The sequence below is a fragment of the Panthera uncia genome, chromosome C2 (assembly GCF_023721935.1).
Source record: "Panthera uncia isolate 11264 chromosome C2, Puncia_PCG_1.0, whole genome shotgun sequence".
Classification (NCBI taxonomy): Eukaryota; Metazoa; Chordata; class Mammalia; order Carnivora; family Felidae; genus Panthera; species Panthera uncia.
Genome location: NC_064810.1, coordinates 70,479,355 through 70,504,439, shown reverse-complemented (window position 1 = coordinate 70,504,439; position 25,085 = coordinate 70,479,355). Strand labels below are relative to the sequence as shown.

Here is a 25,085-nt window from a genome sequence, read left to right as displayed (position 1 = left end):
GGGGAATACACCTTAATGTCTACTCCTTTCTGAATTTTGCACGGAGAGTATGGTGTGGGTGAGGCTAGGGGAACTGTGAGTTGGCAGTTATGGAGTAGAGCAGGGCACTGCAAACTTTTTCTGTAAAGGGCCATATGGTTTCTGTTGCAACTGCTCAATTCGATCAATACAGTGCAAAAGCGGCCACACATGTGCAAGCGAGCATAGCTACGTTACAACAGAACTTTACAGATACTGAAATGTTAAATTCACGTGTAGTTTTCACGCGTCACGAAACATTTTTTTGATTTTTTTTTCGATCATTTAAAAATATAAAACCCGTTCACAAGACTTGCATAATGAAATGAAGGCTGGCCTTGCCCACAGGCCACAGTGAGAATGCCCTTTTTTTAGAGCCCTGCCGCCCAATAGCCTTATATCCTTGGATCTCTATGAACCTCAGGTTCCGCGTCAATTCCCTAAAATTGTAGCGCGGTGAATAAACGCTGACAAACTTCGAAGCGCTTTGCGATCCCCACAGGCTCCAACAGCCCTGCGCCAAAGCTAGGGTCGCCTTAGCTCAGCCAGTTTCCGCCCAGCAGCTGGTGCGCAGGCGCTGGGGAGGGCCGCCGGACCCGCAGAGAAGGGAGGGCCTCTCCGCTGGGAGCACGCAGCAGCGTTACGTCAGGGCCAAGGGCGGTGCTGTCGCCCTGGCGACGGTTTCGCAGCCCCGCGCCGCCACCAGCCAGGCTTTCATCTCGACACACTGGGCCAAGAAGCCCTAGCCATGACCTCGAAGACCGCGGCGTCCTTGTCTATAGGCATGGCCGATGGGTTGTTTGAGACCGAGAAGAACGCAGGGGAGTCCGAGAATACCTATATTTTGCGGCCCGTTTTCCAGCAAAGGCGGGTAACGGACGGGTTGTGGTGGGGGCGACCTGCGAGACTGCTAGGTCAGGCAGGCAGAGCCCGCCTGGAAGCCTCAGCGTCGGTAAAGGGCGCGGGGAGCGGCAAAGTGGGCGGGGCTGGGGGGGCAGGCTGGGGCAGAGAGGCGGGGCTGGAGAGGGGGGGCGGGGCTGGAGAAGGAGAGGCGGGGCTGGAGAGGGCGAGGCGGAGCTGGGACTTAGAAGGTGTTAGGTTGGAGTACAGAGATGAGTCGACAGAGGAGGGAGGGGCTGGGTCTGGAGCCGCAAGGGCAAGCCGGGGAGTGGGCGGGGAGGAAGGGCGGGAAGCTATTTTTCTTGAGCTTTCAGCTGCTACTGGCAGCTGAAGACCCGGTCTCCGGTTGCAGTGTTAGGGCGTCGGAAGCGCCTGAGGCTAGCGCAGTGGGAATGGTTGGCTCTAGGAGACCTGGGACGTGAGCAGAGGAAAGGAGATGGATGGAATAGAGAGAAGAGCAGTAAAGAAGAGCCTTGCATAGAATACCATTCAGCCACACGCTTCCTGTGTGCAAACGTGTGCCAGAATACGCTTACTCCTTTGCAGGGTACGGGACCTGTATGTATATAAAGCCTTACCCAGATAGTATCCGGATGTTCTAGGCCCACCACCGCGATACTTTCCCAGAGTTGAAGTACACAGTCTAGTGCAGGGGAGAGTCTGCTAGGGCTGTAGACTCTATCACTCGCTTCATTTTCACAAGATGAGAAAATATATATACGTTAAAAAAAAAGCCCAGGTTGCTGATCAAATGCTTGGCAAATACTGAAAGCCAGGAACTTTGGTTATAATGTGATAAAAAATTTCATGCAGCATTTTTATGGTGGGTCGAATGGACATATAAAACTGTATGTTAAGTTATCTTGGTAGAAGTATCTAAATGCATTGATTGCCATTTGCCTGCATTTCTGTTGTAAAACGGAACAAAAGCAGAACAAGATTAACAAATATATATTGTGTGGGAATAATCCTATGAGATTATTTGTGACTTGTTTCAACAAAACTTTTAACATTTCACTGAGAATGAAAAAGGCTTCAGGAAAAGAACCAGATATGGTATGTTTATTAATAACAGGGAGACCCCTTTTTGAACGGATCAAGTCCTGGAAAGTTTGTCAGTGATTCTAAAGTTCATCTGTGAGAATAACCAGCAAGAGAGCAAAGAAAATAATGTTAAGAAGTAATAAGGGGCCACCAATACTACCAAATATTATTCCACATTATAAGCTCAAAACCTAAAACATTCTGGTCACTTGGACGTAATAGATAAATCAACTGATAGAATATATAGCCCAGAAAATGAACCTACTGCTGTAATCTATGATCAATACAATAAAAATGTTAATGGTATTGTTACAGTGGTGAAATTAGGGGAGATTTTTTTTTTCTGTCTTCATTTATTCAGTAATCCATTACTCCAAAAAGTATTTATTTTCTATGTGCTGGGTGCCGTTCTGAAAAATGGGGATATAACAGTGAACAAAGCAGATAGAAATTTCTGCTCGCATGGAGTTTACGTTCTAGCTGGGTAGAAGGACAACAAACAAAATAAACACAGAAGTGAACTGTACAGTGTATGAGATAGTAATCAGTACTGGGAAGTGAGCTATGAAGTGATGTGATAGGGCAATTTGAAGTTTTAGAGAAGGTGACTTTTGAAAAAAAGACTTGAAAGAAGTGAGGAGGTAGCTATGCATATAGAATGAGACTTGCACTTCAGGCAGAGGTTCACAGCAAGTGCAGAAGCACTGAAGTTGGCATGCCTGGTGTGATCAAAGAACATAGGGAAGGCCAGTGTGGCCAGAGTGGAGAGAACTAGTGGGAAAGGTAGTAAAAAACAAGGTCAGAGTTTGGTAGGGTAGACATATGGGACTGTACAAGTCATAGTTAGGATGCTGCTTTTACTCTGAGTGAGGTGGGAAATATCTGGGGTATCTTTGAATAGAGAAGTGCCATGATCTGACATATATTTTAACAGGACCGATCTAGTTGCTATGTTGAGAACAGGATCTGGGAGCAAACGCAGAGACAGAGAGACTTGTTAGGAGCCATTGTAATCCAGGCAGGAGGTAAAGGTACCAAGCTGGTGGCAGTGGATGGTGAGAGTGATTGAATTTCAGATTATTCTGAATGTAGAACTGCTTCAGATTTGCTTATGATTTAAGCAAGATTTGCTTATGAACCAGGATGTGTTTTGTGAGAGAGAAAGACGGCAAGACTGACATCAAGGTTTTTGGCCTGAACAAATGGAAGAATGGAGTTACCATTGACTGATACAATTCTGGGGAGGGGAGATGGTCAGAAGCTTGATGTCGGGGGCATCTGGGTGGCTCAGTCAGTTGAGTGTCCTCCTTCCGCTCAGGTCATGATTTCACAGTTTATGAGTTCAAGCCCCACATTGGGCTCTGTGCTGACAGCTCAGAGCCTGGAACCTGCTTCCGATTCTGTCTCCCCTTCTCTCTCTCTCTCTGCTCCTTCCCCGCTCATGCTCTCTCTCTCTCTCTCTCAGAAATAAACATTAAACAAATAAAAAAAAACCACTTAATGTTGGATATATTAAATTTGAGTTGTCTGTTAGACATCCAGATGGAATATGTGTTGGAATGTGTGGTCTGAAGTTCAGGGGAAAGGTCCGGGCTGGAAGTATAAATCAGGAATATGACTTGTTTTCTTAATTTGCTTGTATCACTTTTTTAATAAAAAATATGAAAATGGAAGATTACATTGTTTTAGTGGCAAAGAGCTGGGGGCAGTTGGACTGTGAAGGTAAATTGGAGTTTTGGAGTTACCAATTAGTTGTTCAAACTGTTTCATTTAGGTTCAGACCCTCTGTGGTTAAAGACTGTATCCATGCCGTGCTTAAGGAGGAACTGGCAAATGCTGAATACTCTCCGGAAGAAATGCCTCAACTCACAAAACGTTTATCAGAAACCGTTAAAGATAAATTAAAAGGTAATTGTGATGGTAATTGGAAATGATATGTTCCCTTCAAACATTCAATTTTACCTATTTGTTTCCTTCCCCATCTTTAAACAAGGGTCATACACTGTGCATTCTTTTAAACACAAATTTCTCTTCAGTGTCTAGTCTTCTCAGTTATTTGGTAACTTTTATGCATGTGGGTTTTTGCAGATAATGGGAGAGCGTAAAGATGTAAAATAAAACATTGTAGGCAAGCACTGTCTGAGAAATTCCAGTATGGGAAAGACCAGAAGTTACAAGTGCTCCTTTCTTCCATCATTCTTGATTGTTTTTCTCACCAACATATCAGTTCCTTAGGCAGGCCTCTTAGGCAGGCGTTCATACCCTCACTGTCTGACCTCAGCCCATCTCTCCAGCTCAATCATTAACTAGTTGCCCTACTCAACTCTCCATTCCTGCTAAGCTCTACGTATACAGAGCACACCTTGTGCTTTTTCTCCCTGTTCCCTTGGTCTCTGTCTCTGTCTTTTTTTTGTTAATAATGTTATACCATCTGAAAAGTCCTTTCTGTCTACCTTTTTAAAAATATAACATTTTGTGGAGGGAAGGAAATGTCTATGTAACAGTTATATTTCATTGTACTAACCTAGACAGTCTAGAAAAATACACATATGAATTTTTTTTTAAATTATATAAAATTCCATTACCCAAAGGTAGCTACTATTTAGTATTTTGGTGTATTTTCTTCTTTTTCTTAATTTTTTTCAGTTTTTAGAAATTAAAAAATATATAAAAGTACAAAGAAGAAAATAGAAATTCTGTGGATTTCTATCACTGCTGTTTGTATATTAGCATTTTTATTTCACTTTTTAAAAAAAGTTTTATTTATTTATTTTTGAGAGAGAGAGGGAGAGTGAGCATGTGTGCATGGGTGGGAGAGGGGCAGAGAGAGAGAGGGAAACAGAGAATCCCAAGCAGGCTCTGCGCTAATAGCACAGAGCTCGATTCAGGGCTTAAACACACGACCATAAGATCATGACCTGAGCCAAAATCAAGAGTCAGATTCTTAACTGACTGAACCACCCAGACACCCCTTCACTTTTTAAAAAAGTTATTTATTTATTCATTTAAGTAATCTCTGTTCCCAACATGGAGCTTGAACTCATGACCTCAAAATCAAGAGTTGCATGCTGTACCAACTAAGCCAGCCAGGTGCCCCTTTATTTTCACTTTTTAATAAAAATTGACTGTTAAAATTATTATAAAAAAAGATACATGTCCATTATAAATAAAGTTAAATGTATAGAAAAATACATAAAATTAGAAAATCATCCCAAATGCCACCACCACATTAAATATCAATATTTAATGATAATCATTAATATCAGGTGAACATATCACACTCTTTTCTATGTATATATACAGATAAATAAATACTTTAACAACAGTAGGATACCTTAGACTTATTTCACATAGTGGTATAGTATTCATTTTCGCTCTCTCTCTCTCTTTTTGCATTTGTTCTATATTTAAATGAAATGATTGCTCACTATTTAGTCCTTTTATCATGCCATTTCCATTGCTGAGTTCTTTATTTTGGTTCAGTTCTTACCTGATGAGATTTTGTTGTAAATTTTTTCGGGAAGGGCTCAGAAATGCTACATTCTCTGGTTTTTTTCGTGTCTGACGATGTCTGCCTTTTGCTTTTAAACCAGAATAGTTTTGGATGAATATAATATTTTGAGGTAATAACTTATTTTCTGAGAATTTTGTAGACTTGTTTTTCATTATCTTCTGGCATTGGATATTACCGAAGAGAAATCTAAGGCCACCTGATGTCCTCTGCTTAAAGAATCCCATCCTTAACCTTGATGCTCAATAGCTTTTTTAGAATATGGCTTGGTAGTGAAAATTTTATAGCTTTAAATCTGCAGATTTTATTTTTTCCATGTCAGGAAAATTTTCTTCTATCTCTGAAAACATTTCCTGTTGCATTTATTAGATTCTCTTCTTTAGGAAAATACTGATATGTTGAATGTTCTTTATCTTCCATATCTATTAGCTTTTCTGTGCCATACTTTCTTGCCTTTCCTTTGATATTTACTTGTGATTATCTTAAGCCAGTTATTCAATTTTCATTTGTGTCTGTTCTGTCCTTTGCCACTTTTAATTTATTAGGCCTGCACTGATACTGTGTGAGGATTCAGTTTGTTTCTTCAGGCTGTGATCTTCCTTTCCATTTTTCTGCTGTTTATAATCTGATTAAGTTCTTATTTTGTTGAATTTATGAGCTAATTTTGTTCTATACTGTGAATCATTTGTGAAGAACACGAGCAGGGGAGGGGCAGAGAGAGACACAGAATTGGGAGCAGGCTCCAGGCTCTGTGCTGTCAGCAGAGAGCCCGACGCAGGGCTTGAACCCACGGACTGCGAGGTCATGACCTGAGCTGAAGTTGGACATCTAACCGACTGAATGAGCCACCCAGGTGCCCCCTTTTTTGTCTTTTAAACAGTGTGTTTCTTTCTTGTTATTCTTTTGTTTGTTTTTGCTGCTGCATCATTGCATATTGCCAGTTGGCTTCTTTCCATTTTACTCTGATGTGGTGTGGTTTTCAGATCTTTTCATTTGCTCTTTTCATAATTGCTTTGACATAATATAGGTGATTTTTTTTTGTACTCTCCCACTATATCTGAGATTATTTTATTTTTCCCTCAGAACTATGATTTAAGGGCTGTATATATAATATTCTAGCTGCGTGGGTATCAGAAAAGGAGGAAGAGAAATGAGTAGAGAAAAGAGGAAGTTCCATGGAACTGTCTGCAGTGTTTTGGGCTCTGTCTCCTAGATTTTGTTAAGTATCCTGAATTAGGGTTCATGTTTCACATGGGAGGAGACCTGTGGTCTTCAGATTGTTTGCCTAATTTACTATATAATCCTGGAGACTTTCATCAGAGTTGGCTCTGTTTCAACTTTGCCCATTTCTTTTCCTTTTTTTTCCCCAACTGTTTCCACTAGTCTTTGGTTAGAAAAGAGCAGGGAGATAAAGATGCCCATTCAGTTTTCTTCTTTCCATTGGTGTTAGGGAGAATTTTCAGGATTTTGCTGCTTTAGCAGTATAGTTTTTGGGGAAGCAGCAGAGTTGTGCTAGGCCACACCATTATACTTCAGAATCTTATACTGTTATTTTCTTTTCTCCCTTACTGAACAGCTTACAGTTTTCTAAATATCCCATACTCTAGGGGTGCCTGCGTGGCTCAGTCAGTTAAGCATCCAACTTTGGCTCAGGTCATGATCTCTCAGTTTGTGAGTTCAAGCACTGAGTCGGGCTCTGTGTCTGCTTTGGATTCTGTGTCTCCCTCTCTCTCTGCCTCTTCACCGCTCACACTTTGTCTCTCTCTCTCTCAAAAAGAAATAAACATTAAAATAAAATGAATATCCCATAGCTTATGCCTTTGCACATGATATTCCCTCTCCATAAAATGGAGAGACATTGTCTGCCTGGTAAATTCCCATTCGTCTTTCAACACTCAGCTTGTGTATCTCATCCTCCAAGAAGCCTTTTCTGGTCATCCCTTCCCCACTGTCCAAACAAAGGAAGGAGCTGCCAGCCCTGTGTTCCTAAAAGACATGCCATTCCTGGAATTATTAATACATTGCATTTTTATTTTATTCTTCATGTTTGCCTTCCCAGCTACTGTGAGTTCTTTAAGGCAAGAAGAGTGTCTTATTTATTTCAGTGTTTTGAGGACCTACCAGCACCTGTCTTAGAGTAGGAGAGAAACAAAGGGAGCTGCGATCTATTGAGAAACTAGTATGTATCAATACTGTTGTAGATGCTTTACATATTGTGAAAATTACTAAAGCAAAACCTCACTAAAATGTTGGAGTTGGGAGGCCAGAAGGGGGAGCTCTAATACCATACCGTTCCTTATCAGCCTATACTTTACTACCCTAGCAGCAGAAAGATTTTCTGCTTGCCTAGCAACAGACCAGCCAATGAGAGACCATTAAAATTCAGGCAATGAAAAGCCACTATACTTTCAACTCCCATTTACTCCAATGAACTTTTTGTTTATAACAGCTCTCCCAATGACCTCCTTTCCTCTACAAAAGAACTGACTTTTTTGTTCTCTGGACTTGCAAATGGTTTTGCTGTAGCTTTCATGTCCTGAATTGTAATTCTGTGCCCTTCACGAATAGACTCATTTTTTTGCTGGTAAAATAACTGACAGTTTTGTTTTTAAGGTCAGTGTACTATATCTTATCTCATCTCACCTCACAGTGTACCCCCAGGGTAGGTAATAATATTTTTCATTTAACAGATGAGGAAGACTTAAGCCAAGAAGGTAAATAACTTGTCTAAGGTTACACACTTGGTAAGCTGACTTACTCACCAAGTAAAATTTGCCCTCTAGTCTCTCTGACTCCCAAATTATCAACCCACTCAGTCAGTGCTTATAGACTGAATGCCTATATCCATTTCTAGGCAAATATACCATCATATTTATCACTTTTATCACTTTTATTTATGCCTTTATCACTTTTACTTTATCACTTTTACTTATAGATAACCTTCTTATTTTTCTTTCTAGAAATGGGATTTGACCGATATAAAATGGTGGTGCAAGTAGTGATTGGAGAACAAAGAGGTGAAGGAGTATTGTGAGTAGTTGGTTTTTCCTTCTTGTTTTTATTCTTAAATGTTTATTAGGTATTCCTCCTCCTAACAATTCAGAAAGATTGTGTCTTTGTGAGAGTGAGAGGAAAAGGCAGCATTACAAAATGCAGCTGTGAACCAAAAAGATCCGGGTATTGAACAGTGGGGTTGACAAGTCTGGGTGAGCTCCGTGAGGTAACACTTTGTGTCGTATCTATAGGGTTTATGTTTATATGCTCCTAAAGAGAGTATGGGAACATGTATACATGTTTCTTCCTAAATTGCTTTTTGCCTGTTTTTTTTCCTATCATTCTCCTAAATTAATTTCTTTAACATTGTCTGAGACCTCTTTATTAGCATATCTGGTAACCCTTTCTTACCTCTTATTCTTGGCCTGGGCTTCTATTTCTTTCTTTCTTTTTTTTTTTTTTAATGTTTATTTATTTTTGAAAGAGAGAGAGAGAGAGAGAGCGAGCATGAGCAGGGGAGGGGCAGAGAGAGAGGGAGACACAGAATCCAAAGCAGGCTCCAGGCTCTGAGCTGTCAGCACAGAGCCCGATGCGGGGCTCGAACTCACAGACCGTGAGATCATGACCTGAGCCGAAGTTGGATGCTCAACCTACTGAGCCACCCAGGCGCCCCTGAGCTTTTATTTCTTAAAATTCACTCTTTTTCTTTTTTTTTTTCTTTTTTTTGGCCCTGATGTCACTTAGCTAACTTGTTTCTCTTCTATTTTTCTAACTGATTATTGTCTTTCCTTCCCTGGTTCCTTTCTCCCCTACATCGCCAGCTGTGAGCTTTCTTCAAGGCTCACTTCTTGTTCTTGGGCTCTTCTCAATGCTTTTTCAATGAACTCATTCATTGTCATGACCTCAAACTGTCGTTCATGTATTAGTGAGTTCAAAATCTGTATTTCCTCTCTTTTCCTGTGCCCAAGTGTTAATCTCACATTTCCCTTGGCAAACAGTGCTTAGTATAGTATTTTATAAAAAAAAATTAAAATATTTGTTAAAGGAATTAAAAAAAAACCCTTGTATATATTATGAGTGAGAATTTTTACTATGGAATGTTGGATTTGGAAGGGACTATGGATATTTTCTACTGTCCACTCTCCTGAATTTATAGATGACACTTATGAGGATCACTATATTTTGCCCAAAATTATTTATCTGGCTGGTGTCAGATTAACTAATAGAGCCTAGCTTTCTGGCTCATGGTGCAGTACTCTTCACTGTGGTGTCCTCTACCATTTGGTCAAAAGGCTTCAGGAGAATTTCTCACCTCCAAGACATAAAGAAATACTTTACTAGTTTATCTCGCCAGTTTCAACTTGTTGTACAGGTGTAAATTTCTTCTCCCTTCTTCTCCTTTAGTCAACCTGACATTTTAATTTCTCTTTCACAGTATTACCAAGGTTCTGTTGACTCCGGCTTAAAACCTCGGAGTCCTCTTTTGTCTTGTTTAGCCGTTAGTCTCTCCTACTGTATGCACTGTAATCTGGATGCCAGGGTTACTTGGCAACCCCTTATCAGCATTTCCAGACTCTGATCTCTCTCCTCTGCATTTCATTTTGCAGCTAGAGCAGTCTTTCAGGAGTACACCTCATTTTCTTTCCATGAACTCTTTAGAGTTTATTTTAAACCCTGTCAGGTATAAACTCCTTGAACTGGTTGTGATTGACTTTGTTAAACGTGATAAGGCCAAATTCTAAAGCGTAGCATTCAAGGCCTCCCTCCCTCCTTTTTTAAAACCTTTATCATCTAAAATTTCAAACATATGCAGAAGTACAGGGACTAAGGAACTCCCATTTTTCTGTCATTTAGCTTCAACGTTTATAAGCCCATACAGATACTGTTTTATTTATCCCTCTGCCTACTCTCCCTGTCCCATCAGATTATTTTGAAGCAAATTCCAGTCATCATACCTTTCATTTGTAAATACAACAATATATGATATCTCTAAAATTTAAAGACCCTTTTTATTTTATTTATTTTTTTAAAATGTTTATTTATTTTGAGAGAGAGAGAGAGAGCGTGAGGGGCAGAGAGAGGGGGAGAGAGAGAATCTCAAGCAGTCTCTGCACTGTCAGCACAGAGCCCAATGCGGGGCTCGAACCCACGAAGCATGAGATTATGACTTGAGCCAAAATCAAGAGTAGGATGCTTAACCCACTGAGCCACCCAGATGCCCTAAAGACCATTTTTAACATAATAAAATATCACATCTAAAATATTGCCAGTCCTGAATATTACAAAATATTCAGTTAGTGTTCAAATATCCCCAGTTGTCTCATATATAGTTGACTCTTGTGCACCATGTGGAGGTTAGTAGTGCCAACCCCTGCACAATCAAAAATAACTTTTTGTATATGCATATAACTTTGACTCCCCCAATACTTAACTACTAATAGCCTATTATTGATTGGAAGCCTTAATGATAACGTAAACAGTCGATTAACACATGTTTTATATAGGTATTATATACTGTATTCTTATAATAAAGTAAGCTAGAGAAAATAAAATGTTACTAACAAAATTATAAGAGAGAGAAAATACATTTACAGTACTGTACTGTACTGTATTTATTGAAAAAACATCTGCACATAAGTGGACCTGTGCATTTCAGCCCAGGTTGTTCAAGGGTCACTGTATACATATATGAATATGTATTTAAGTGTATGTATTTATGTATGTGTATTTTTTTTTTACAATTTGTTCAGATCAGGATTCAGATAAAGTTCACACATTGCATTTAGTTGATACATCTCTCTTTTTTTTTAATGTTTATTTTTGAGAGAGAGAGAGAGAGTGAGCATGAGCAGGGGAGGGCAGGGGCGGGGGGTGGGGGGCGGGGGAGAGACACAGAATCCAAAGCAGGCTCCGGGCTCTGAGCTGTCAGCACAAAGCCTGACTCAGGTTTCGAACTCATGGACTGCAAGATCATGACCTAAGCCAAAGTCAGAAGCTTAACCAACTGAGCCACTCAGGTGCCCCAAAACCCACCAAATTTGAATAAAGACATCATCCAATGAATTTGGACACAAAGTTTGCTTTGAATATTTCTTTGGGGGAGAGGACACCACACTTCTACTCAATTAAGAGTAACATTTTTAGTCTTGAGGTCTTTTTTTTTTTTAATATATTTATCATGCCATGAATTCATAGCGAATGGGCTCCAGGAGCTCAGGCTCCGATCCACTGGTTCTCACAAAATGTGCATCTCTGGGTGGGGCAGGCTGGCACTTCAGTTGAACCCAAGTGCTTTTCTCCTTGGCTTCTTTCTTTTCCTGATCATTTTCCTTCACACGGTTCAGGAAGCTGTCTTGACTCTTTGAGTGCTTAATGCGCTCAATATGTACATGAATTCTCTTAGCAAGAATCTTGCCCTTGTTTGTTTACAACAATGCCAATAACATGGTGGGTAACATTGTAGACTCTTCCAGTTTTGCCACAGTAACATTTGTGCCACATTCCTTTTTGAAAAGTTCCCATTCCCTTGATGTCCACAATATCACCTTTCTTGTAGATTGGCATGTATGTTGCCAAAGGAACAACTCCATGTTTTCTGAAAGGCCTAGAGAACATATAGCGAGTACCCCTCCTCCTTCCTTTTGTGTTGGTCATTTTGGCGAATTACTAGGAGGTTACTCCCTCTTTTATCTCATTTTCTCATTTTTTTTTTTATATTGCCATTTAATTGTTAAAGAAATTGGTTTGTTTTTTCCTGGAGAGTTACTTACTTTCTGGCATTTACTAACTGTACCTTATTTATTACTCAGTGTTCTAGCTCGGGCCATTGGCAGCTCTTTCAGTTGACTCCTGTGTCCCTTTGATACACCCTACTATTATTATGGGGTTTCTTGAGCACTTCTTTACTTACTGGCACTGTAAGCGGCTTCATCTTATTCATTCCCTGCACCAGCCCTAGAATTAGCCATTTGTCCAAGGAGCTCTGGTTCATTTTATGGAGAATAGCATTAGAAACTAACATCTGGGTGCTAAGTGTGGCCATTAACTTTTTAAGTATTGCTTCTGCTCTGTTTGCTTTCTGTTGTCCCTTTTGGACTCCAATTACCTGTGTATAGAGGGAGATCCTCTTTTTACTGTATTTCACATGTCTTTTATGCTCTTCTCTGAGTTTTTGTGTTTTCTCTCTGTACTTACTTTTGGATATTTTTTTCTTTTTTCTTTTTTGGGAGGGAGAGAGAGAGAGAGAGGGAGAGAGAGAAAACGTGTGTGCGTAGGTGCATGCATGAGTATGTGGGGGAAGGGCAGAGAGAGAGAATCCCAAGCAGGCTCTCCACTGTCGGATGAGGGGCTAGATCTCACAACTGTAAGATCATGACCTGAACCAAAATCAAGAGTCAGATGTTTAACTGACTGAGGCACCCAGGTGCCCTGCTTTTGGATATTTTTCTGTTGACCTGTCTTTCAGTTAATGTGTTCTCTTTTCTGTTGTATCTAATCTGATATTCAACTCACTGACTAAATTCCTTTTTTTTTTTTTTCTCAGTGTTTAATTATTTTTGAGAGAGAGACAGAGTGCAAGCAGGGGAGGGGCAGAGAGAGAGAGGGAGACACAGAATCTGAAGTAGGCTCCAGGCTCTGAGCTGTCAGCACAGAGCCTGATGTGGGGCTTGAACCCACGAACCGTGATGTCATGACTTGAGCTGACCTTGAACAGTTAACTGACTGAGCCACCCAAGTGCCCCTGACTGAATTCTTTTTTTTTTTTTTTAATGTTTATTTTTGAGACAGAGAGAGACAGGGCATGATTGGGGGAGGGGCAGAGAGAGAGGGAGACACAGAATCCAAAGCAAGCTCCAGGCTCTGAGCTATCAGCACAGAGCCCAAAGCGGGGCTCGAACTCACAAACAGCAAGATCATGACCTGAGCCGAGGTTGGACGCTTAACCGACTGAGCCATCCAGGTGCCTTGCCCCTGACTGAATTCTTAATGTCAGTTATTATATTTTTTAGGTCTAGAATATCCATTTTAATTCTTTTTTATAGATTCCAATTCTCTAGTGAAATTATTATTATTTTTTAATACTACACGAGCATTATTTGCACATTCTGTGAAAGAGATTTCTGAATCTGTCACAAGGGCAGAAGGGGCCTTGCTCTCACTCCTATTACTAAAATGTAAATTAATATAATTGCTGATCAAACTTACACACTATTGGCAAATAATTTCTAGCCCCTATTTTAGTTATTGTGATCATCAGCGGGGAAGAAACCTTTTCCTAAGACACTCAGCTGTGAAGGGCAGGCAGTGTTGGAACCCCCCTCCGTGATACTGCACCACTCTGGAAAATATGCCTTCAGGCTCCTTCCCGTCACTCAAGGCAGCAGCAAATCCTTCCTGTCACCACACTGTCAGCGCAGAGCCTGACACAGGGCTTGACATGGGGCTTGACCCCATGAACTGTGAGATCCTGACCTGAGTCAAAATCAAGAGTCAGATACTTAACCAACTGAGCGCCTCAACTGTCCAACTCTTGCTTTTGGCTCAGGTCATGATCTCCCCGTCATGAGATCAAGCTCTGCATTGGGCTCCGTGCTGGGTGTGGAGCCTGCTTAAGAGTCAGTGTCTCCCTTTCTCTCTGCCTCCCCCCACCTTCAAAACTAAATAAATAAACATTAAAAAAAAGTCTTTTGTTCATAGGTAACTACATCTGCAAGTGCTTTCCTGGTGAACTACACCTGGCACTGAATTAAATTGACAATGAATGCTGGTACTTTAAGCTGCATTCCTGGGAGGCAGCTGCAATTTGATTCATCTCGAGTGTACTCATGTTCCTCTTTGCAGTTCAGTGCATTTCACAAATGCCCTGGTCACAGCTCTGACTGCCAGCCAGTAGCACCATGCATTCCAGCACCTCTCTGGTAGTGGTCAGTGAGGCCAATGGAATTATTTTTTTTTTATCCAGTTCTTCATCCTTCCTCTCTCCTCCCTTTTTACATTTTGGTCATAGCAGTTATTTTAAAGTCACTGTCTGCTTACTCCAGTATCTGGATCATGTGTGATTCTGTTTCTGTTGATTTTTTTTTTTCTTGGTAATCCTTCATGTGGCTGTGTTAGCATGCCTAGTTTAAATCCTGGACATTGTGTCAAAAAATTATAGAACCTCCAGATAATATTATTTTCTTCCAGAGAGGGTTTACTCTTTTCCTTTTTCATTCAGATAGACTATGAACTGCTTACCTTAACCCAGCCAGGTACTAACCAGAGTTGAGGTTGGGTTGCATTTTTGATGAGGCTCCCTCTGCCTTTAGTTCACCCTTCTTTCTTGAAGAAGCCGTCCAGATGGGACCCCACCCCCATCAGGTACTGACTTCTTTACTTGTCTCCTCAGCATAAAACTATTCTTTACTTCAAAAGTTTTTGCCTTAGTGTACTAGCTTCCTATTGCTGCTGTAAAATATTATCACAGGTGCCTGGTTGACTGAGTTGGAAGAGTGTGCGACTCTTGATCTCGGGGTTGTGAGTTCGAGCCCCATGTTGGGTGTAGAAATTACTAAAATAAATAAATAAATAAATAAATAAATAAATAAATAAACAAACTGAAAAAAATTACCACAAACCCAGTGGCTTAAAAATATTATTTTATAGTTCTGGGGATCATAAATCCAAAACGGGTTTCATTCAGTGAAAATTCAGTCTTTGGAAAGACTGCATTCCTTCTGGAAGCTCTAGGGGAGAATCCCTTCTTTTGCCTGTTCCCACTTCTAGAGATTGCCTGCATTCTTTAGCTTGTAAACCCTTCCTCCATCTTCAAAGCCAGCAGCATAGCATCTTCAAATATTTCTCTGACTCTGACCCTCCCACCTCCTCCTTTCTAAGGACTCGTGTGATTACGTTGAACCCACCTGTATAATCCAGGATAATCTCCCCATCTCAGGATCCTTAATAATATATCTATAAGAGTTTTTTCCTCGTATAGTGTAGCTATTCACAGGTTTGGGGCATTAGGACATAGATACATTTGGTGAGAGGGCGTTATTTTGCCTACCACACGTGGCTTTCAGTTTCAAAATTCAGCACCTGTCTTGAGGGGAAAACCTATCATGTGACAGGCTCAGTTCTACTCTCTCCTTTTTCACAGTGATCTTGGTTCCTCAAGTCTCCAGTTTTATCTTCTTAGGGGCCAGCAGTCCTGCTGGTTTCTTTTTCCCTCAGTAATTGGTTCTCTAGCTGGGAAAAGCCTGGTTTCTTAGCTTTTAGTCCTGTGCCTGGACTTGGCAAATGCCCCAGGGAGAATTCTGATGCAGGATATCCGCTTACCTCCTAGCAGTTCACCTCTCTCTGGAATTTTGGCTCCCCTGGTCTTAACTTGCTTCAGCTGCATTCTGGTTCACTTAATCCAGCCTCACTAACTGATCTTGGGGGGAACATAGGCCTCTACAAACTGTTCCATCATACTTCTCAGTCCTATTGACACAAATACTTACACTTAAATATAGCTTTGTATGTCTGTATGTATGTATGTATGTATGTATGTATGTATGTATGTATGTATAGCCCAGGGTTTGGGTGTGACCCTGAAGTCCCAGGTTTGTCTTATACATTTCTAGCCTAGGCCCTAGAATTGGCCATTTCTCTGAGAAGTCCCTAGTTCCTTTTATTGGCAAATGATATATAGACCAAATTTTGAAAGCAAGGATTGTGTTTTTTGCATCTTTTTATCATTTGTACCTAGCACTTTGCTTCATATGTAATAGACCCTCAATAAACGTTTGTTAAGTAAATGTTTATATTCCTGCCTTCTTTGGGGCTACTTAGCTTAAGTACCACATCCTTCATTAACTCTTTTTTGGCTTTTTCTCCTATCTAAATTCTCTAAATGTCTGTGGCACTTCTACAAATTTAGTACAAATGTGACAATTAGGCTTGGAATAAACAGACTTTACAATACTTTCGAATCCTAATAACTGATAAATTAGCATCAACCATACATTATCTTATTCTTTTTATGTGTGTTAATTTTTTTCACCTAATTAAATTGGGAGTTATTTGAGGATTGACACAGATTTTTCTCCTTTTGGACATATGGTAGCTGCTAAATAGATACTTGTTGGTGATGAATTAAGTAGGTTAATTATATTTCACATTGTTACTGTTGCAGTTTGGAAAGAGATGGAACTTTTTTTCACTTAAGAATGTGTGAGGGGCACTTGGATGGCTCATTCAGTTAGGTGTCTGACTCTTGATTTCGGCTCAGGCCATGATCTCAAGGTTGGTGGAACTGAGCCCTGCATTGGGCTCCACACTGACAGCGTGGAGCCTGCTTGGGATTCTCTGTCTTCTCTCTCTGCCCCACCCGCTGCTTGTGCGGGTGCTCTTTCTCTCTCAAAATAAATAAATAAACATTTAAAAAAAAAGAATGTGTGGAACACTAGGATGGGAGACTCTTCTATGCAAAACTTTAAAAAAGCACTTTCAAAAATGAACCAATATTAATATGGTACCTGTGTTATCTTTCTCTCTATAACTTGAAGCTGAACTGCCTAGGTTCAAAGCCAGACTTGGTCATTTACTATTTGTTTGACCTTGGGCAAGTTTACTTAATTTCTCTAATATTCAGTTTCCATATTTACTAAATTAGTGTAATAACAGTACCTACTTCACAGGATTAAATGAGTTAATACATGTGAAGCACTTGGACTAGTGGCAGGCACAAAGTAAGTGCTCAATAAATGGTAATGATGACTCATATATATACAGTTAATAAAAATGTAAAACATTTATAATTAGTTTTTTCACTTTATATTGTGAATGTATTTTAATTTTTGTAAAGTTTGTAAACATCTTTGTAAAAGATCTTTGTAAAATGTCTCTTTAATGGCAGCTGGTAGCATAGAATTTCATTACCATGAAATACCATAATTTCATCGACCACTTACTACTGTGCATTTAAGTTGTTTGCATTATTTATTTATTTTTCAAAATTTTATTTATTTTTTAACTAATCTCTACATGTAACATGGGGCTCGAACCCCCAACCCCAACAGCAATAGTCATATGCTCTACTGAATGAGTCAGCCAGGCAGCCCATAGTTGTTTCCATTTTTTAAAAAATGTTTATTTTGAGAGAGAGAGTGCATGAGCACGGGAGAGGAGCAGAAGGAGAGAGAATCCCAATCAGATTCCATGCTCAGCACAGAGCCTGACGTGGGGCTTGATTTCATGAACTGTGAGATCATGACCTGAGCTGAAATCAAGAGTTGGATGCTTAACTACTGAGCTACCCAGGCACCCCTGTTTCCATTTTTTTAATTGGCTTTTATTTTGCCTAACATTCTTTCTTACTCAAGATTTGGGTAGAGGAGAATGGCCAATTTGAGAATTCAGAGGTAGCATAGCAATTCTGTAGAGACAATACAGACAATACTGGGTGTAGAAGTAGTTAGAAGATTGAGTTCTAGTTCAGAGTTTGTCCTTTTCTGGAACTCTACAAAATGATCAGGTTGGATTAAATAATCTATTGGTCCTTCCTAGACCTACTTTTTAATATTATTTTGCAGGATTGAGCTCATTTCAGTCATAATTCTTAGGTATTAATTTCCTCTTAAAGTTCCACAAAAATATCTTGGCTGAAGTAATCTATAACAGAGCTTCCCACCCAGAACACCAAGGACTTAAAAGTATTGACCCCTTAAGCTTTCAGGCAGCCAGAGTCTGAGGCTGTGAGAGCCCATGGGCTGTCACCTCCAGTGACATCTATGATTCCTGTCCCTCTTGGTTTATCCGGTATGTTCTGCTGTATACAAATAGGATTTTCTGCGTGCCAACCTGTGAAAGGGTTTGGAAACACTGATCTACAAGAATGTATCAAGGAAAACTTTTGCTCATGGCAAATATATGCAAGTCAGATCCTTGTTATATTGTTTATAATTCTTCATTCTCTGACTTTTCAGCATGGCTGCTCGCTGTTTCTGGGATGCTGACACTGACAACTATATTCATGATGTTTTCATGAATGTAAGTCCATTTGGAAGCCTTTCTGTCCTTTCCAAGGACATGTGGATATTCCAAATCCAATTAATATTATTAAGATATGAGGACACGTCAGTTTTAGATGTTTGTCTTAAAGTCCTGGATGAGATGATTTTACTGTTCCTTTACTATGTTACTAAAGCAGGAGAAACCTAATGTGCTGCTAATAGGCCAGGAGATTTGTAGCTGTGCTGATGACATAACTCTTCATAAGTGTGATTTTGAGAATATCAGATTGTTTATTCAGTGCTAACAGACATATAGCACTTGGCTAACTACAAAGAAGAGGTGCTAGGGATAAAATGATGAATAAGACAGGCATGGTTTCTGCTTGTAGAGAGCTTATAAACCAGTGGGAGGTCAGACAATACTCACATTAACAAATAATTAATTTAAAACTTTAGTTTTCAGTTATTACTTAATAAAGATGACCAGGATCTGCTTTTAGAGTGCAAGATTGGTGGGATAGATGTCTACGAATCATTTTTAAAAATAAATAAAAATAATTTTTCGGAGCCTGGTTTACGGTGCTGACTTAGTCTGCTATATCTTTAGTCCAGTTTGTTGAGTCAAGTGTATATTTAGGTCTCATTTTCAGAGCTTATTTTGTTTATTTGGGGGGAGATCCCAGGAAGCACTGATAGAGGATGAGGACATGAGACAGGAGAGAGAAAAGTACATGTTATTGCGCCTATAATTGCTGTGGATAACTGGACTGGGTCTCAGGAGAACTCTGGGCGGCACTGTAGAACAGTGGCCAAAGTGGGATCCGCAGACCAGTGCTAGTCCTTGTCCTGTTTCCAGGTCCTTCATGAAACAAGTACATAAATAGAGTGTAAGAGTTTAGAAAGTCTTACAGAAATTTGACAAAGCAATTTGTATTGATTAAATCTAATAATAAAATGTTTAGGCTGTATTTTGTATGTTTCTTTTTTCATTTCATTTTCGTGCTTATTAATTTTTATTGTATTTTACAGAAGCATCAGTCCATAAGGGCCCGAAAAATTAAAGCAAAAACAAATTTCTCACCACAGATAGCACTGTTGTAGAACACAGTTCATAGTTATTCTACCCAAGGAGGCAGAGAACTGAGCTAACCAAAGAATTTTGCTTTGGTTAATAATCAGATACTTGAGTTTAGATTGTTTTTCTGCCAGTAGTACTAGGCTGGAGGAGAGATTTGTTGGTCAGGAGTTGCTGAGGCAGGTGGATCTCCTGTAATCATTACCTAAAAGCTGTTTTAACAAGTTTAACTGGGATTTGGAAAACATTTTGTGATTCCAAGTTAAAGATGGATAAATGAATTTTATCAGTTAAGAATAGACACCCAGAAACCATTTGCCCTTATCCAGAATTTATGACAAGGTGCTGTTATTTTTATCTGTGATGTTATAATATAGTTATGCATTTACTCCAAGAAACTCAAGGTATTTCATACATTGTTTATTTCTGTGATAAATCAGGGAAAATGGGAATACTTATAAATACGAATTACATAAAGTTTATTAGTTTGCATTTTACTTCTACCTTCAAAAAATCTAATTCTTTACCCATCCTACCCTTTGAGAAAGCAATTTTGTAGTTACCCTGAGGCAAGCAAGTTTATGGCTCTAATCTGGAAACCCTTTGTCTATTGAAGAAGAAAAAACCTTCATGATTGAAAATTGGCAAAGATCTGAGATGATGTTAATTTCAGTTGCCTATGCTACCTTAGCCCTTCATTAGTACTAATGTTCTGGATTTGTGTGTTTTCTGTTTTGCTTGCTTTTTAGGACAGTTTATTCTGTGTTGTAGCGGCATTCGGCTGTTTCTACTATTGAATCTTTGAAAAGTTGGATAAAGATAATGACCATGAAGAAATATGAACTTTTTTATACTGTTAAATATCTCAACAAAATAAAGATAATTTGGCAGTTTGGCAACTGAGTCTGAGTTTTAGGCTTTATATTTTCATGTTTTGATTTTTGTTGTAATATGTTCTCACTGTATTTGCAAAGTGGGGAGAATCCATATTTCAGTTGTTCAAACATTGTACCAAATTGTAAATATTTGGGTATATTTTCTACCAGTGTTTTTTATATTTGCAGGATTAAAAAAATCATATATTCAATTTTGCACCCTGATTTTTCACTTCTAGTGTCATGTGCAGGGTTCATGTCATTTTATTTGCATTGTTGTGATTTTGATAAGCATAATTTAATAGCTGCACTTAGTCTGTTAGGTTATACATTGGTTATTTTTGCCATTTCCTTTGTAAGGGACTGATTATAATTTTTTACTATTATAAATAACATTGAAATGAATTTATTTGTGCATCAAGTTTTTTTCATACATTTTGAATTATTGTCTTTATCTCTCATCCAGTATTTTTGCTTAGCTATTGCGACTCTACACCTTACACAGCTTATTAGGTTAAACACACATTGATTTTTTTCCAGGGTTTGCCCACAGTGTCAGCGACATTGTCCAAGTTCTGTATGAAATTAGCCCTTCTTTAAGACTCTGAGATTATTGTTACTACCCACACTCCCACTGTCTTTGTGGTGATGTTCCGCTTGTAATTACTTAAAAAAATTTTTTTTAAAGTTTATTTTTGAGAGACAGAGTGTGAGTGGGGGAGGGGTAGAGGGAGAGAGAGGGAGACACAGAATCTGAAGCAGGCTCCAGGCTCTGAGCTGTCAGCGCAGAGCCTCGCATGGGGCTCAAACCCACGAACTGTGAGATCATGACCTGAGCTGAAGTTGGACGCTTAACCGACTGAGCCACCCAGGCGCCCCTACTTTTTTTTTCTTTTTAATGTTATTTTTGAGAGAGAGTGTGAGTGCAGTGAGACAGAGAATCCAAAGCGGCTCCGTGCTGACAGTTTACAGCCCCATCCCAGACTCAACTCAGGAGCTGGGGGATCAAGACCTGATGGTTGGACGCTCAACGGACTAAACCACCCAGGCGCCCCCTTCCTTGTAGTTCCTGATGTCTTTTCCAGCTAGCAGTCAGTCCTTATTTGGAGCACCTTAGTCTGTAGGCCATGTTCAAATAACTAATTGAAATTCAAAAGGGAAAGGGTTACAGTTAATCCTCTTTCTCCCTGGAGGCTCCTCAGCAGAGGCATAAGTATCTACCCACTTCTCAGCCACTTTCAAGTCAAGCATGTAGACAAAAAATAATAAATACATCAAAAAGTTCTTTTACATTCTTCTCTCATGACATTGGGTATATGCTTGCCTTACATCTGTGGAATCAAAAGGGACCCCTCCAAAGGTTCATTCTAGCAAAGGAAAACGTTTTTCTTCACCAGATACCCTCCTACATGTGATTTCCTACCAGCTGGCCTCCCTTGAATCCGCTCCTGCTCAACTAGCCCTCGGTTGATTCCTACTGATCATTTTTCCGTGAGCCAACCTGGGTCAGAAATAACAGGAGGAAAACCAGCTTTGGGACCAGCTACAGGTTACTACAGGACTTGATTGCCGGACACGAATTCTCCCTACAAGACCGAGTAGGGCAAAGGTGGTGCCGTGTTGTAGCAGTCGCCCAGGGGTCTCCGGTGGAAGGCGTCACGGCCATCTGCCCTGCACCAGACGCTGGAGACAGAGCAGACAGGTCCTCCCCGGAGGAACCTGGCCCGGAGCGGGGCGAAAGGGAAGCCGTCGGCTTAACGCATCTTGACTGACTGCCAGGGAGCAGGCGCGACAGTTCACAGTCGTATCTCCTCGCGAGGAGGCGTCTTTACCGCAAACTGCAGTTCCGCATGGAACCTGACCCTTAGTCACTTCGTCTCTAGCGTCTGGAGTTTCCGGCTCAGCCACTCCACCCCAAGGGCCTCCGTGGAGGCGGAACTACTGTGTCAGGGGTCGTGGTTTTCAGGGAAGTGTCGCGGTCGGATTGACAAGAGGGCGGGCAGTAGGCGGGACTTCCGGCCCGCTGTTCCGTCAGCTGCCTTTCCCGGGCGTCTCCCCGCAACCTCCTCAACTTCCCTTGTCCGTGACGCGGCGCCTGGGAGAAATCCGACGGGACGGGGGCCGGGGGGAGCGTGACCTCACCACTGCAGGTGAGGACCCGGTGTGTGCATATCCTTGCGGCTGTCTTTGAGAGAACAGACTGTGCGGCTAGGACCGCGAGGAGACTGACTGAAAGAGGAGTGGGTCAGTGACAGCGAAGGGAGTGTAAGGAGGGGCTGTGGAGGCTACTGTGACCCAGAGGGGCAGTGACAGCGAGGGGACTGTGACCGAGATGTAGCTGCTTGCGAGGAGCGTGCGACCCAGAGGCAGTGAATGCGAAGGGACTCTGACCTCGGAGAGCGCGAGGCAGAAGCTGCGAAGGGACTACGAATGAGAAAGTATGAGGCAATGACTTGGAGGAGACTCTGGTCGATGGATAGTGACTGTGAGGGGACTCTGATCTAAGGGAACTGAAGGAACGGCTGCAGGGGGATCGACCAGCAGTTACTTTGAGGGGCTGGCTTGGACAGCAGTGTGGGCTCAGTGACTGGACATGGTACTGTAGGGTTATGTCTGGGCACTGGGTGTGGTTGGGTGGTCATGACTGGGCAGAGAAGGTGTTTAGTGTAAAGAACACTGGTCTGGGACTTATCAGGCCCGAGTTTAATTTTATGGACAACCATCTTGTGGCTGGGAAACGTAACCTCAGGACTGAGCTACAGTTTCTTCATCAGTGAATGGGAAGTTTGGACTAGATTAATATTTCCCGGACTGTGGATTCCATCCTATTATTGGGTTGTGAAGTCCATTTAGTGGATAGCACCTGAATTTAAAACAAAATGGAATACAATAGAAATTTTCAGTGTGTTCACATAGTGAGGGTAAGTATTGTTTCATGAAACTTGTTTCAGTTATCCGTGTATGAGATTATGATGTCAAATGGATTTCATATATCTTAAAATGTATGAAATGTAGTAAAAATGTTGGACCAGGTTATTTCTGACTTTTCTTTCAGGCCTAAAATGCCATGATTCTATGTTTAGGAGACTGTTTGGATGTGCAAAGACTGGCTCTGGCTGGGGCATAGCCTCCATCAGATTGACTTAACGGGCAAAGGCTTCCCAAATATAAGTGAGATGACCGGTTATGATGGAGGACTGAAACTCACAATCTCAGTTGGGAGAACTAGAACTCACATTTTGCAATAGAGACAGTGGTATTTACAGAGACAGTGAGGATACAGGGGTTTGTGATAGGAAAAACTGCTAGAAATAGACATTGAGAAAGAGGAAGGTTTGAGGAGGGTAGGAACAAGGTTTAGGAAGGGAATTGAAGACAGAGACAGAAAACATTCTGCCAAGAATAAAATGGGAGTAGGGAGATATGGCCTTCAGGGCCCTTTTCAATCTTGACATTTAGTGATTCTGTAAGTACCAAGAATTGCTGGTAAAAAGATATTAGTTGAGAATGGTATTGGTCCAGTAATCAATGGTAAACAGATGGTGACCATGATGGGGAAGAAAGGATGATGCTTAGAAAGTCAACAGTGGTGACTGGAATACCATACCAGAGAGGCTTTGATATATTTAGCTGTCCAGCTCAGTGATTTGTGCACTGGAGGCCAAGACTGGCATACTGGAAATGATACCATGCTGTGGGTAACGGTTTAGCTGCTGTTTTTATTCCTGCTGATCCCATTTGTGAGGGTGGCTGGTGATGCAGATGAAATGAACTAAAGTGAATTTCACTACCCCCTCTCTACAAACCTTTGTAGAAGGTGCTACTGATTGTACCACCTGGTGGTTTTTTAAGAAATCTAATAGAAGAAACTTGAGGTAATTTTACTTTATCTGACACTGCATTTATCTGATAACCTAATAGTCACCCCCACTTCCTATACATGTACACTTTGTGATACAGGAAGGGAGTTCAGAAAGATTCTTGAGTGGTAGTGAGTTGTGAATAATGCCTTTGTTTAGCTAAAAAATGGCTAGTTACACCTTTTTCTAAAACATTAGATGTTTATTTGGCTTACATTCTACATAACTAAAAGGAACTACTCAAGAATTTCTCTCTGTAACCAAATATGGTTGGCTGAGCAGCACAGGTTTGAGCTGCGTGGGTCCATGTACACGTGGATATTTTTTCGATTAATGCAATGCTGTCAATGTATTTTTCCTTCCTTATGATTTGCTTAATAAAATTTTGTTTTCTCTAGTTTATTGTAAGAATACAGTATATAATACATATAACATACAAAATGTGTTAATCAACTGTTTATGTTATTGGTAAGGCTTCCAGTCAACAGTAGGCTATTAGTAGTCAAGTTTTGGAGAAGTCAGAAGTTATATATAGATTCTCAACATGTGTGTGTTGGGGGGCGGTGCCCCTCATCTCTGTGTTGTTCAAGGGTCAGTTTTATATGCTTCAAGGTAACTGACTTAGAAGAGAAGACATTTAGGCCTGGGGACTGCACTACTGCCTCTGGGGTCCTTTGTGTTTGTTGAATGAAAGGATTCTTTTTGACCGGCCTGTTTTGCAAATTCCCTTCAAAAACCAGTATTATGTCCTGATTGATAAGGAATGAACTTTATTCTTTTCTTAGCCTATGGTTTCTCTTCCAATAAACAGTTGAGGTTTTATTTTTCTCG

At 40.5% G+C, this 25,085-nt stretch overlaps 2 protein-coding genes and 1 pseudogene across 4 annotated transcripts in view; 2 read left to right on the top strand and 1 right to left on the bottom strand.

Annotated features, from left to right (window-relative positions):
- The first annotated feature begins 677 nt into the window (after positions 1 to 677).
- Positions 678 to 20,418, top strand: DYNLT2B (dynein light chain Tctex-type 2B). The gene is made up of 5 exons (XM_049629503.1): positions 678 to 885; positions 3,737 to 3,870; positions 8,434 to 8,503; positions 18,418 to 18,481; positions 20,269 to 20,418. Exons 1-5 carry the CDS (start codon positions 767 to 769, stop codon positions 20,314 to 20,316), a joined length of 435 nt encoding a protein of 144 aa, XP_049485460.1. The 5' UTR covers positions 678 to 766; the 3' UTR covers positions 20,317 to 20,418.
- On the bottom strand, positions 4,956 to 12,281 carry LOC125921816 (60S ribosomal protein L21-like; annotated as a pseudogene).
- A 1,967-nt stretch (positions 20,419 to 22,385) lies between the features above and the next one.
- The window catches only part of PCYT1A (phosphate cytidylyltransferase 1A, choline), a 43,430-nt gene continuing 40,730 nt past the window's right edge, over positions 22,386 to 25,085 (top strand). Inside the window, exon 1 of one of the 3 annotated variants that reach the window (XM_049629489.1) lies at positions 22,386 to 22,544. The gene's annotated coding sequence lies outside the window, so the exon portion shown is untranslated. The other 2 variants (XM_049629490.1, XM_049629491.1) reach the window with 2 other exon arrangements.